This window comes from Phaethon lepturus, unplaced genomic scaffold, assembly GCF_000687285.1.
Source record: "Phaethon lepturus isolate BGI_N335 unplaced genomic scaffold, ASM68728v1 scaffold39911, whole genome shotgun sequence".
NCBI classification, from domain to species: domain Eukaryota; kingdom Metazoa; phylum Chordata; class Aves; order Phaethontiformes; family Phaethontidae; genus Phaethon; species Phaethon lepturus.
The window spans coordinates 10,523-24,263 of NW_010517731.1; the positions used below are offsets into that span (position 1 = coordinate 10,523).

The 13,741-nt window shown below is 43.9% G+C and overlaps 1 protein-coding gene across 2 annotated transcripts in view; it reads left to right on the forward strand.

The window, feature by feature from the left end:
• Positions 1-500: 500 nt before the first annotated feature.
• Positions 501-13,741, forward strand: part of PLS3 (plastin 3) — a 22,380-nt gene continuing 9,139 nt past the window's right edge. For both annotated transcript variants that reach the window (XM_010296477.1, XM_010296478.1), the window contains exons 1-6: positions 501-589; positions 8,171-8,334; positions 10,756-10,885; positions 11,337-11,469; positions 12,829-12,910; positions 13,583-13,741. The exon at positions 13,583-13,741 is cut by the window's right edge and continues 4 nt beyond it. In XM_010296477.1, the coding sequence (XP_010294779.1) occupies positions 523-589; positions 8,171-8,334; positions 10,756-10,885; positions 11,337-11,469; positions 12,829-12,910; positions 13,583-13,741 (735 nt within the window). In that variant the 5' untranslated portion in view covers positions 501-522. The remainder of the gene's footprint in view (positions 590-8,170; positions 8,335-10,755; positions 10,886-11,336; positions 11,470-12,828; positions 12,911-13,582) is intronic.

The window sequence follows — 13,741 nt, forward strand, 5'->3', positions numbered from 1 at the left end:
GCAGATGCTTTCCTTTTTGCAAACTATCAGGTATACTACTTTGTGCAAAAAGACCTTTTTCAGGCACTGCTCAGAATCTCTGTTTGGGTTTGGTAGCTGTGTGGTCTCGGGGGACAGGCAGGCAGAGCGTTCAGAATATCTTGCATTAATATTTTAACTCTGGATTCTGATTTTGTTCAAAGTTGTGGAAAATCCCTGGAGATGTGAGCTTTTCAGACCTACAGAACACGCCGGTAGCAGGTACCTCAATATGTGCAGAACAGCATAGCCCATAAAATAAATGCACAGAGCTAAATATTAACAAGACTAATGGGATTTTTGACTTGTTAAGGAGTGCATTTCCCATCTTCCGAGTTTCACACTTCTGTTTTCTTAGTGGAAAGATAAACATGGCTTTGAGAACTGTGGTGACCTTGGTACTGATTGTTGCTATACTGCTGTTCAAAACTGCATGCATTTGAATACAGCCTGGTTTCACGTAGTGTCCTTTTTCTCTCTTTAGGTACTCCCTAAATTAATGAGATGGCCAACACCATGCAAATCTCCAAAGATGAGCTGGAGGAACTCAAGGAGGCCTTTGCCAAAGTTGGTAAGTCGCAGTGAGGAGGGCACCTTGCTCCTGTCTGCTGTACATTTGAAATGGATTTATCCCACCCTGTGAGCAGCAGTGCCAGCAGGACGTGGGCAGTTTGCTGTTCTCATGATCTTCTCTGTGCCAAGGAGTCCCTTGGCAGCATTGTTGCTTCTGGCTTGTCACTTCTATCCAAGGAGCACAAAGGAAGGGACGTGGGAAGTTTGGCTGTCAGCGAGCGCTGGCAGACAGCTTTGCCCTGTTGCTCCAGCGTGGGCTTTGTTGGTTCTTGATGGCAGAAGAAATATCCAAACGGGTATTGCATTTCTTTGGCCCAGGCAGCGCTTCAGGCCTTGCACAGTGCTTGGTTCGGATGGCGTTGGTTTTGGCAGATGGGCTGAGCTGTGCAGATGGTAAATGTAGGTGCTACGTTCCTGTTTTGTGCAGGTGCATCTGAGGCACGACGTTTAGTGAGCTTGGAGGCAAAACCTAATTCAAGTGTGTTTACCTGGCCATTAGGGAGCAACTTGCGGTGATCATAAAATGCTTTGCGGCTGCAGTGCATGTGCATTGCCCTCTGGTGGCTCGATTTCTTCCCTGGTTCTCCCCTCCCTCCCCGACCGCCTGTGATGCTGGAGGGGTTGCACAGCCCAAGCTGCTCTGCCTGCCTTCCAGCTTTCCCTTTGTGCGGGCATTTCCAGAAGCCTCTGGCAGGCTGCTTCGGGAAGCTGAAACGGGCAGAAAACTGCCATCATGGAGAAAATTGTGTTTAATTTCCTGATAAGGCTTACAGGAGGATGCGAGAAGTGCCGGGGCGGGATGGGAGCTGGACTGCAGCAGTGTGCTGAGCTCAGCGTGCACAGCTGGGGAACCGCACCCGGGACTGGTACCCGCTGGGAGGGAGTTGCACAAGTGATCGGAGCCAGCGTTTCGTTCTCCTGACGGGACACTGGCATTGCTCGAGCACCAGTTATAAACACAGATCAGTAGTTGCCTCGCCTCTGTATCATGTAGACTGCCCTCTAGAGCAGGGTGGCTCTTAAAACTCTCACTTACTCTGAATTTGCAATCTGCAGAGAGAAATACGAATTTCAAAGACAACTGATTGTCATGGAGCAGTGTTCCCTGTTGGGACTTGTTGCATTTTAGGCAGTTCCCTCTCCTGTCTTGCTCTTCTCTGAGATTTTTCCAGCAGGTGAAAGCGAGGTGCCGCAGAGGGAAACAAGTGACCGTCGTGATTCTCGCTGCCTAATATGCCTCTGAGTGCAGACCTTAATAAGGCTGGGATGCAGGCAGCCTGTTCTGTCCTTGGATAAATTTAAAATGATTAACCTGGCTGGAATGTGGTGGCTTTTTGTCAGTGTGTGGGGAAATTATCGAGATTAGGTTGGCTGGCTGCCTTTGCACTGGAAGCATGGAGAAACCCAAGTCAAATCCTGGCTTGTTCTAGGAAACCAGCTCACCCTGCTTTAGGAGATGGGTCCCTGTTTGGCTTTAAATTATAAAAGCAGTGTCAAAACTTAGGTATTATTGAGAAATGTGATAATTAGCCTGGACATACCCACAAGCAAGATGGGATCTGATAGTTCTTTTAAGCTGCTTTCTGTTTTGTGTGCTTTAGGCATGGTGCAGCCCGCAAGCATTACTGTGGGACACGCTTGTCAGGAGTGTCTTTAGTGCTCTCAGCCCTTTTATTCTTGGCTGAAGGAGCCATTTACCCTGGAATATAGAACTGGTCACTATATTGGGTGACTGACTTTCACTGGGAACTTCTAATGCCATCTCTAGTGAACATGAAGATCAAGGCTATTTAAAATGAAACTTTTCTTCCATCTCCCAGATACCTGGAAGACTTGGAATGCAGCTGAGAAGCATTGTTTTAGCAAAGCTCAGCTGGTTGGCCTCTAAGATGGGTCAAAAAGGAGATATGGGGAGGAAGAAGCATCTCATGGGGTAGTTTCTTCTCACCAAGACATGCCCTGCTCATGTGGGTGGTTGCATGGGCTTCCTGGAGACCTGCTTTAACTCTAGCATGGGGCAAGTTGCTGCTCTGGATGTGTGGGTTGATAGGACTTTAAAGGTGTGTGTTTGACCAGCTTTTCTGTATGCAGCTGGACTGGATCAAGACATCTGGTGATGCTGGAAGGCAGTGAGGTGTGTTACTATGTACACTGTCACCACTTGCCTTCCATGCCACTTGAAGGTATCCCCTCTCTCCCATGCAGCTGGTGCGCTGTTCTGTCCTAGCCAGCAAAAGGCAAGAGTCCCATAGACTACCTACTGCCTGCTAGAAGCAATCCATGGGTGAGAAACTGTGTTTTAAGGTAAGCACTAAAGTCAGTTACAGCTCAGACAAGCAGTTCCCAGCATCTTACAACCAGGTATTTTTATTGGAAGTGATCCAAGTGATTCCCAAAGGGCAGTGGGGGAAAAAGCATTTTAACACCTGAAAAAAGTAATTAAGTGGGGCATGAGAACTGTCGAGGCTCTGAATGACCCGCAGGTTAGTGGGAGAAGAGCAGGTTGCTCCAAATTTCAGCTGATCTCTGAATTTGTTATGTAGGACAGGTGTGTATGTTATGTATTTGGCCAAACAGTGGCACTTCATAGCGGAGGCAGAACAAAATCTGCAGGCTTGCTGTGTTTATTTGTCTTCCTTCTCCCTGCTTCTAATAGCAGAGATAAGCATCTTTTTCTGGAAACACAAAGTACTTAAAAATTGTAACCCAGCCGAACACTTTGTTCGCTGCTGCAAGGTGGTGAAACAATGCTCCGAAATGTTAGCTGAAGGCAAATAGGGATCTGTGATCCTGCTAGAGTGTGTCCTGCTGAGAATATATCCTTAAAAGGAAACATGTGGGTTACTTTCCCCTCTTGCATCCTGTTATTTAAGCTATTTTAAGTACTTGTCGGGAGGAAGCTGAGCCAGAGCTTGAAACAGCTTTTGGGTTTTGTTTATGGCGGCTTTGCTGCGCCACTTGCGTACGGGCAGAGATGGTGCTGTGCGTCGCTGCGGTGACCTTTCCCGGGTTTAGGATGCTGGCGTGCATGCGTCTTGCAGTAGAAATAGGAAACTTCAGATGTGCTGTAGTTTCCTTTCCATCAGGCATATTATAATGAATCCAGGCTGTAGCTTGTCTGTTAAAACAATTTTGCTTTCTTCCATTAGTAATTCTGGGCCATACGCCGAAGGATTTCATTTGGGATAGCTTCTATTTTGACAGCCTCTTCAAGCTGTTGAATACCATTTCAGGTTTTGTTAGAGAGGGATTTTAGACCACCTTCCGTCTGAAGTCTGGCCGTGTTGCAGGACATCCAGCCAGGCACCATATGGTGGGCCTGCAGTAACGCTGGAAATAATTCCAGAACTTGCTGGTGCTGCAAAGGTGACGACTTTTTTTTTTTTCTTTAAATGCTGCTACTTTGTATGTTTGACTGTGATGCCAGAAGGGGAACAGAGATAGCGGGAAGAGAAGCAGCTGCCCTGTGGGATAGGGGTCTTAGGCCTATTTGTCATGTTTACATGGCTAACGGCTTTTTGTCATGTTAAGAGAAGAATGGATCCATATTCCGCCACATTGTCAATCACTAGTTAAGGTTACTTGACTTTGCTACCAAGCCAAAACCATGGGCTAGCACATCCACCAGGCTTTAACACTTAAATTTGCCCTTCTGTGGCCAAGAAGCTAAAACTTGAAATGAAAGCATCTTTACTGCAAAACCATTGACTTGGTGTGGGGTCATACAGTTGAACTAACAGACCTGTCTTGCTCATAAATCCTACTCCCAAAGTGTCTGGGACATAGGTGCCCTTTTAATCTATGAAGTAAATCAGTGATTAACTTTTTTTCCAGGTTACTATGGAAGAGTAACTCTTACAGGTGGATGTTTGGGACATCATTAAGAGTTGGAAGAACTTAGGTCCTGAAACCCAAAGGTTTTGAGTGAGTTAAGGCACATTTCTCAACAGTGTGTGTCACACTTGATTACGTGCTGTCAGCCTGAGCCCAGTGCAGGTGCTGAGAGCTGCTGGTGTGCAGCCCCTCCTGATGGGCAGCATCTTTCCTGGTGCCATGCTCCTGAGTCACATGCGCTCACATGTGAGAGTGCGTTTCAGATGGCTCTTCGTGTGGCAGAGCTGCTGATTTTTTTTCTTTTTTTTTTCAGTAAGCAAGGATAAGTCTCAGAGGTAACTCTTCTTTGAACTAGGCACACGCAGAGGACTGGGAAGATGCTACTTTGCAGGGGTGAATGAAACCCTCAAAATGCACAAATGTTGATCCAGACTGCAGTAAATTCCTGATATTTGCCCTGCAGACAGGTTTGATACTTTCAGGCTGAGATTGCGGTCTTCTAAGCAAGTGTGGGTGGACCAGACAATGGCCTGGGCTAACTCCTCAGTTGCATTTCAATCAGTGTTTTTAAGTTGCTGTTTCTGTTCTGCAGGCAAACCAATATAAATGCAAGGATGTAGGTCAATTTCTTGAACTAGATTGTATCCTTAATGGACATGCAGGGCTTCCAGTGCAGAACTGAGCTCTAAACAGGTTTAAGCATCCTTTCACCCGTGCATCCCTTCAATGTATGGGGGATGGAGGGCTTTGAATGGGGACTTCGGGGCTCGGTTCCCTGCTGGCTCACCGAACAGCCTTTTGCCTCATGAAATACCATATATTTTGCTGTTCCCTTTCACTTCTGAATTAGGCATCGCACATACAAGATTGTTCAGAAATGCTTGTGAACGCTTAAGCTGGACATGTCAAGAGAAAAACGGTTACCAAATCTGAATCAAAAACACACCTGTGATCCTATCAAGGATACAAGATGTGTTTTGAAGTCTTACTTTTCTCTGTCCTTTGCCTACTAACATTTGGGTAGATGTAAAACTTCGTTTTTTAGGTGGTGGATTGATTGGAAGAAGTGATGAACAGGTGTTTCTGGATTTACCTGCTTAATTTGGCAGCATGGCAAAGGATTTCGGTTGGTTCAGTCAAGCACAGGCTAAAGCAATGGGTGTTGGCTGTAGACATGCTGAGGGTGAAAGCAGTGTTTTGTTTTAGGTCCATAGGCCCTGGAGGTTAGCAAATCCCTTCTTGTCTGATTTTCTCCACTGGCTCTGAGGCAGGGAAAAGATGCATATTGTGGAGTTAGATTTAGTAATAAGAAAACTGTAATAGAAGAAGCTGTGATTTATCTAGAGGGGAAATAGTTTGCTGATGACATCTCAGGCTGGACTGTTTAATAAAGCTTGCCTTTGTAAGCTTATATTTTTTTGGAATAAAATGCTAAAATTGAAGGCCAGACAGCAGTCTGTTGCTGTCATTAATCATTGGCCCAAACCACTTTATTTCATCAGCATTATTGTAAACACTGACATTTCGTGAAGTAGTTTAATGTATTTATTAATCCACTGGAATTGATGCTCATCTTTAGTTTTAGACCTAGGGACTGATGTGTAGGAGGGAGTACAGGTTTGCTCTGTGTTACTTTGGATGTTTGCCACTAAGCATTTGAATTTCACTTTCTTGCTAACTTACAAAAACAATTTTAAAATCCCCTATGGATCTGCAAAATGAGGAAGTTTGGAGTTGTGGTGAGAACATGCTGTTTGCTGGAACACTGCTGTGAAATAAAACCTAAAACCCACCACTGACACCTCATTAAAAGTAAATTGACTTTCAAAATTTGCTAAGAAAAAAAGGACTTTAGAGCGATCCTGATTGTTATCTTTTATTCTTGAAAGTATCTGCCTTTAAGCATAAATACTGAGCCCAGTGGCTGTGGTGTGGGATTCCCTCTTGAACAAAACCAGATACTGGGGCTGGTGCAGCTCTTCCATCATGCAGCCTGGGGAGCTGGCAGCAGCCAGCAGTCTGCAAGGGTGTTTGGGCAGCAGAAGCTGTTGCTCGAGTGGAATTTGACTCTACGGCCTTAGGGGGAGGTGCTGCCTTATAAATAGCAGAAAAATCTTCCCGTGGGGGATATGGGCAGAACAGTGGCTGGGCAAAGCTGAGCGGGGCCGGGTGCCTTGCGGCATGGTGTGGTTTTGGCAGCTGGTGGTGGCGAGCTGCACTCAGCAGTGCACTGTCACAGAGCCAGGAGCTCTGGAGGTGGGGGAGAAGGTAACATAGCTGCGTAAGATGTGGAGACTGCTCTCGTTTAGCCTTGAAGGGCTTGGCTGATGTCTTCAGTACAGGCGGTTTGTCAACTTTGCAGAGCCTGTGGTTGAATGATGGTCGTCGGAGACTGCCAAATCTCCACCTCCTCAGCCCATCCAGGTATTCCCCACCGGCACCAGTAATCCAGGGTTGGTATCTCCCCACAGCCCTAGCCCTGGGGTGGAGAGGGCAGCTCAGGCACTGAATTAACTCCCCTGGGCTGTCTGTACCACTTGCCTACAGCAAAGGGGTTTTAACATCATTACGGAGCCGGTAACAGCACAACATGCCCTGAATACCTGTGTCTCTGAACATGCAGGAAGGTCATGCTTATGTCTTGGGGTGTGAATCTGGGCTGTCTGACTGCCTCAGATGCTCTGGCTGCTCATGGACCCGACTCTGCCGAAGCCTGGGCACCAGTTGTGCTGTGAACCACACATCTGGTTAGCCTGAGGCAGGAGGCACCCAACCTGTGCCTGTCCATGCTGGCAGCAAAACCTCACTTGCCTGAAGAAAGGCTAAGACTGCGGGTTTTGCCCTGTGCAGTCAATAGATGTGATGGCGTCCCCAAAGGAGTTGGGTTTTGTTGATGTGAAAAGGTCCAGATTCACACTAGATACTTGTTTTCTTTCTTCCCAAATCTAGTAGGTGATAACATCTCGCGCTGCTGTGGCTTGGTGGTTTGACTGTCAAAGCAAATGTCCTTGCAGAGCATTCTTGGGCAGCATTAGAATATCTGGCTGCAATTTTCTGTCAGCGATAAATGGATAACATCATTATCACATGATTAAAAACTGTAAATGCAGAGCTGACTTAGTGTTTTCAGTTCAGAAAGTAAGAAATGCTGTGTTTCATTACCGTCTGTTTTTTAACACTTGAAGCCAGCTGCAGTTAGATGTAAAAAGAAACACTCGAGATCATTTATGAAAATGAAGATGCTCTGCTGTGAAACTTTTACACCAGACTTGGTTACGTGTGCCGAGAGCCATCCTGGTCAGCTCTGCTTCGAAGCTGCCATTGCCCAAAGTCGGAGAGATCTCATGGCTTGTGCTGGGACCCTCTCTGAGGATGCACCGTGTGTATTTACTGCGTGCCTCTGATTCCTGGTGTATTCTTGGTGGCGCCCATTGAATAGCGTACAACTTGGGCTTGGTATTTTTGGTGTGGGCATCCTGCAGTGTGTCTGTGTTCTGCATGGATCTTGCTTTCAGCAAAGATGAATGCTTTGCCCAATGTGGTCCCAAAACAGGTATGCTGTGATGGGCCACGCTAGGAGATTCATTCTTATCTCCATGTGTTGTAGATGTCCTCAGTGCGCAGGTTGCTCTCCGTAAAGCACTTTTGAGGATGGGGGCTGTGTTTCTGCCCCGCTGTCTGTGGCTGGCCCTGTCCGGCTACTGGCACATTCCTAAAACCTTCTCCTGCCCCTTCTCTTCTTCAGACCTCAACAGCAATGGGTTCATCTGTGACTACGAGTTGCATGAGCTCTTCAAGGAAGCCAACCTGCCTCTCCCTGGGTACAAAGTGAGAGAGATCATCCAGAAGCTCATGATCGACAGTGACAAGAATAAAGATGGGAAGATTAGTTTTGAAGAGTTTGTCTATGTAAGTGGTATTTCTGAGTTTCCAACTGCCTGGGGGACTCCTTTTAGACAAAGCTAAGGAAGGGGGTAGAAGAGGTTGAACCTGGCTTCTCGGCCACTTACTCTAATCCTAGTTTTCTTTCTACAAACTGATCCCTTTTGAGGACTTGCCATATAAAAATCAGTTCTTTGTACAGATCTCTGCATATGACCAGGATTTTGTGCTGTCACTGCCAGCCTTTAGATTTGGACAGAAGGAAAATATGTTGGTTTTTAAACAAGAATAAAAAGAATCTACATGCTTTTCCTATATGAAAACTTTGTTAGAGGCCGAAAGACCATTTCCACATGAGGTGACAACTGGAAAAAAGACTTCCAGTTCTCCAAGCTTACAGTATTGACTGGAAGCTACTCAGTTTTTCCAGGCACATAGATGAATGCTTGTTTTCCCAGAGAAGCAGTATAATTTCCTTTCTCAATTTAATGGGACTACAAGTATTTGCTAAAGATTTTAGAGGGCATTTCAAGACACACTTGGAGATTAGTCCTAGATGCGGATCTAGGAAAATTCAGATCCATTTGTTGCCTTAAAAGGGAAGAACAGGAGTAATGAGATGAGAGAAGCTGGAGGATGGGTCTAATATTCAGCCCTTTTCTGTAGGAAAAAGGTCTGAATTTCTAATTTTTTTATTTTTACAAAAGCACAACATATCTTCTGAGATACTGGTTCAATATCCGTTGCTTCATCCTTTTTAAACTCGTACTGTACATACTTTCAGCATTCAGTCAATTGAGGGAGCTGCTTTCATGTCAACCTTTTCTGAGTATTTCTTAATTTATCTTCAATTTATCTTCACCTTCTGTTCCTTAATTGTTTTCAGACCCTCTGAACTTTCGAGTTCGGAGTCAACTAGTAAGTTGGAGTTTGTTTGCAGTTTGTGAACACTTGCATGCTGGGTGCATGTTTCAGCTGTTAGTTTGAGCTGGTCCATAACTACCTTTGCATTAGGAAGGAAGAAATAAATCTCTTCTGTTCACATTTGAATGATACCAATGATCGAGTAAACATGAAATGTCTTACGAGCAACTAAGCTATACAGTAGGAGCAATGGTTAGTTGTAGGATTTTTACAAACAGAACTGTTGCTGTTTTCTAACTCTAAGCACTTTTGCTGAGATTTATGGTACAGAGGATGACATGAAATGACTTGAGTTTGAGTCCAAGTGACTTAATGGTACCTCAGCATTAAAGCATGTATTTTCAAAGAAAGTATGCAATACCAGTAATTAGTCCAGCAAATTTTAAAATAAATAACTCTATATCAAAATCCTTATGTTTAAAACCAACCAGTGAACCAACAAGAAAACCCAAAACTTTTGGGCTCTTGAGTCTTCACTCAGCTCTGTCCGATCACTGGGGTGAGCAAAACCTTTACATGCTATCAGCAGCTGGTTTAACTGCGCTGCATCCTCAGCTTGACTTGCCACCTTCCCTGTGTTTAAGGGATGGGGAAGGTAAGGTGACAGCCAGCAGGCTGGCCTTGCGGTGACACCTCTGCAGCCATGTGAGCAAGTCTCCTCCTCTTAAAAAGAGAAACACTTAGTTGTTCTGCTTTACGATGCTCTTTCCTTGCCTTTTTCTGGGTAGTGGTTAGAGAACCTGCATACATTTCATTTGTGTTTTCAGCGTGGTTGAAACTAATTTGGTTAAGTTTGAGGGAGTTACAGTAGGCTTTCAAGCCATTGAATGTAGTTTTTTTCTAATAGTTGCTCAGTTCTGTGGGACCTCAGGACCCCTAATGGTAACCTACAACCTGTGCAAATGGCACATGTAATCTTTCTGCGCTAAAGCATCTCTTCTGTCCTCAAACATGAGGGTGTTTTGTCAGTTAGCCCATGCCTGCTGTTGGGGGAGAGGGAATCCTTATCTGGAGCACTCGTTGTTAGACTTTATTGCAGATTTGACTGTTGTACACTTAAAGAGAATTGTTTCTTGGGTTGTGGACAAAGTCATTTGTGTGAACTAAAGTCACAGTCACACGAGCATCTGGCTTACGCAGAAAGGTTAAAATTGCACAACAGCTTTCTCAACTTTGGTCCCGTGGAAACCGCTGCATGTGTACCTGCTCTCAGACTGCAAAGGTTTTGTTTTTTTTTTTCTTTCTCGTGGTCTGTTGAAATCTACTTGAAAAGGTAAATGCGAGTTACTTCATACCTAATGCTTCTGTTTCAATAGGCATTTGCAATATGTATTTGAGAGGGTGGGATGACACTGCCCACTATCCACGTTAAGTTTAATACCACTACACTTTTGCTGGGCCCTTCACGTTTGCTGATTTTACTACAAAGTTTGCTTTAAAGCCACGGAGAAATAGCTTCTTCTATGGCCCTTTTATTTTATGAAGACAAGGTTTTCTTATCTAACGGAGCACTTTAAATTGTAGATTTTCCAAGAGGTGAAAAGCAGCGATATCGCTAAAACATTCCGAAAAGCAATTAACAGGAAAGAAGGAATCTGTGCTATCGGGGGGACCTCGGAGCTCTCCAGCGAGGGGACGCAGCACTCTTACTCAGGTATCGCTCTGCCTTTCTGCTCCTCTCCTGGGTGAGTGGAGGCTGTATGCCAAAAAAAGTAGGTTTCTGCTGCCCTGCCATGTGCTTTTGTTCTCCGATAGCTGAACGATCTCGTATCAAGGTGAGAGCAGGACAGAATTAGAGGGGAATGCAAGATTAGCAGTGTATAAATTAAATGTGTGCTTATTTGTTTTGTTAACTGTGCTTGCTGATGAAGTCTTTGTGTCGTACTTGAATATAATAAAGTTGTTGAATAACGAGTAAATAACAGGAATATTCCGGTAATTGGAAGTGAAAGTCACATTTCTTTAAACTTTGTATGACTAATAAAATACTGTGGTAAGATAGTGGGGCTTTTATTTCCCTGGGCTATTGTACACTGATTCTTTCGGGAAAAATCTTTGCTATGTTATGAAAAAGCCTGTATTAAATTTACAATTGGTTATCTTAGAGGAAGAAAAATATGCCTTTGTAAACTGGATAAACAAAGCCCTGGAGAATGATCCCGACTGTAGGCACGTTATTCCAATGAACCCAAATACAGATGACCTGTTCAAAGCTGTGGGAGATGGGATTGTGCTATGGTAAGTCGTGATGACTCCTGAATTTAAAAAAAAAAACAAAACACACCACCAAAAGTAATTTCCCAAAACTGTAGTTAGGGGAGTTTTCATCCTGTTCTAGGCTGTTTTGTGACTAGTATGTGTGCATAATGTTTTGCACATATGAAAAGGGGCTCAGTCCCCCAGGCTTTCATTGTCATTGCGTGATGCTTCGGCTTTGCCAACCTCATGAGCTGGTGTTTTTGTTGAGTGTTTTTGTTTGGGCTTGAGACTGAGTTTGCTGAAGGTGCCTTGTGGGAGCACAAGTTGTCCTGGTGCACACTCAGCCTGATGCTAGGTGCCTTGCAGGAGGGCAGATATGTTAAAAAGCCCATTTTCTTGGATATTTAGACAGATGGTAACCTCTGTGGGAATGTTAGTGACCTTATGAATTAACCCAAAAATGAATTATCTGGGAATCTTCTTACTGCTTTTGGTAATACCCACACTAAGTTTGTAAAGTAACTTACTTTGCTGCATGCTGAAAACAGAAGGCGTCCAGGGCTGCTAAACACCAGCTGCCTTCTACGTATGGGGTTTCTTTCGGGTTTGTGTTTTTAGTTTGTTTTTTAAATGTAAGTGAATTAATATAGTGGAGAACTGGATCAGACTGTAATTTCAGTTACTCTGTATCAATACACACAAGATATTTAGTGGGCTGCCCATTGCCTTTCTCTTCTTTTTTTTCCCTTTAGCTTGTGATTTTTTTTATTATTTTATTTCTATTATTATACCTATTTTTATTATATTTATTGCTATTATTATTTTAATTATTATTTATTTCCCCATTTTCAAGTAATTCAGGCCTTCAGGTGAAGACTGAACTGAGTAGGAAGTAGTTCATAATATAAAGTAAAAACTTGCCATGTTTTCTGTTGACTAAAAATTTATTGCGCTCACGTGCTCCCCACTGAGCTCTCAAAGGGTTTATGCTTTTTTGGGACAGTATTTTCTTGCCAGTAGTAGTACACCTTTACAACAGGAGGAAGCATGCTGTCTTACTAGAATCTGCAGTGGATGTCAACAGAGCAATGAGTCTTCACTAGTTCAGTAACTGCACTGTGAATAATTCATATGCTCTTTTTGCTCCAGCAGCTGAGATCAGTAGTGGCCAGTAACATGTTTAAGGTTTCAGGCTTAGCTATTAGTTACAAATACAGTCTTGATAACGTAAATATTAACTTCTGATTTACACAACCTTGACTTAAAAAAAAAAAAAATTACACAAAGCCAAACAGGCAAAAGGAAATGTGCTGTGGTGAGTATTGTAAAAGTTCATTGAGTTTTGTTGATACTAAATAGTAAATGTTGTTCAAATATGATTGTTTTTCCTCTTACCAGCAAAATGATCAATCTTTCTGTTCCGGACACAATTGATGAGAGAGCAATTAACAAGAAGAAACTCACACCATTCATAATTCAGGTATAATACACTTCTGTATTTTTGCTGAAATTCCTATTCAGATAGAATTAATGAAAACAGCATGGTGGCTCGAGGCATTATTGTAGAACTCTGGAAAGGAGCGAGTTCTATAACTTGCATTTAATTATTAAAAGCAGTTTTGTACTGTGCATAATTGACAGTGCTGCAGGTACAGTTCAAAAGACAAAAATGCTAACTTAATGACAAAATACGTAAAATGGCTGAAATGCTGTGCCGACCTGATATTGCTGCAGTGATAATATACAACACTATCTTTTTAAAACAATATGGTTATTGCGTTGGCTATGTATGAATCATTTCATAGTACGACAGGTTGTTTTTGCGAGGAGGCCTGTGCATGCACGTGTGTATAACTTAACGCTTCTCTAGCCTTATTCTTGTTGATGCCACTAGATGCAACCAGCTTAGAGGCTGAAACTAAATACCAGAGGCTGAAATTAAACCCTGGTGCCTAGCTCAGTTCTTACTGATTCAGCCTGCTGCCACTCACAGCTCTGTTAAAACTTCAGCCGGAGAGCGACCGGGAACGTTTCCTCTGAGCTGCTGCTGTTGGAGCAAGGACGAGGGGGAAATCTCTGCCCTGCTGGCACTGGATGAAAGGCAAAGCAGCATCTCCTCCGGCTGTGTCTCACTTGGCTGTGCTGTTTGCAGGAGAACCTGAACCTGGCGTTGAATTCTGCGTCCGCCATTGGGTGTCATGTTGTCAATATTGGCGCAGAGGACTTGAGGGAAGGGAAACCCCACCTGGTCCTTGGGCTTCTCTGGCAGATCATTAAGATCGGCTTGTTCGCCGACATCGAGCTCAGCAGG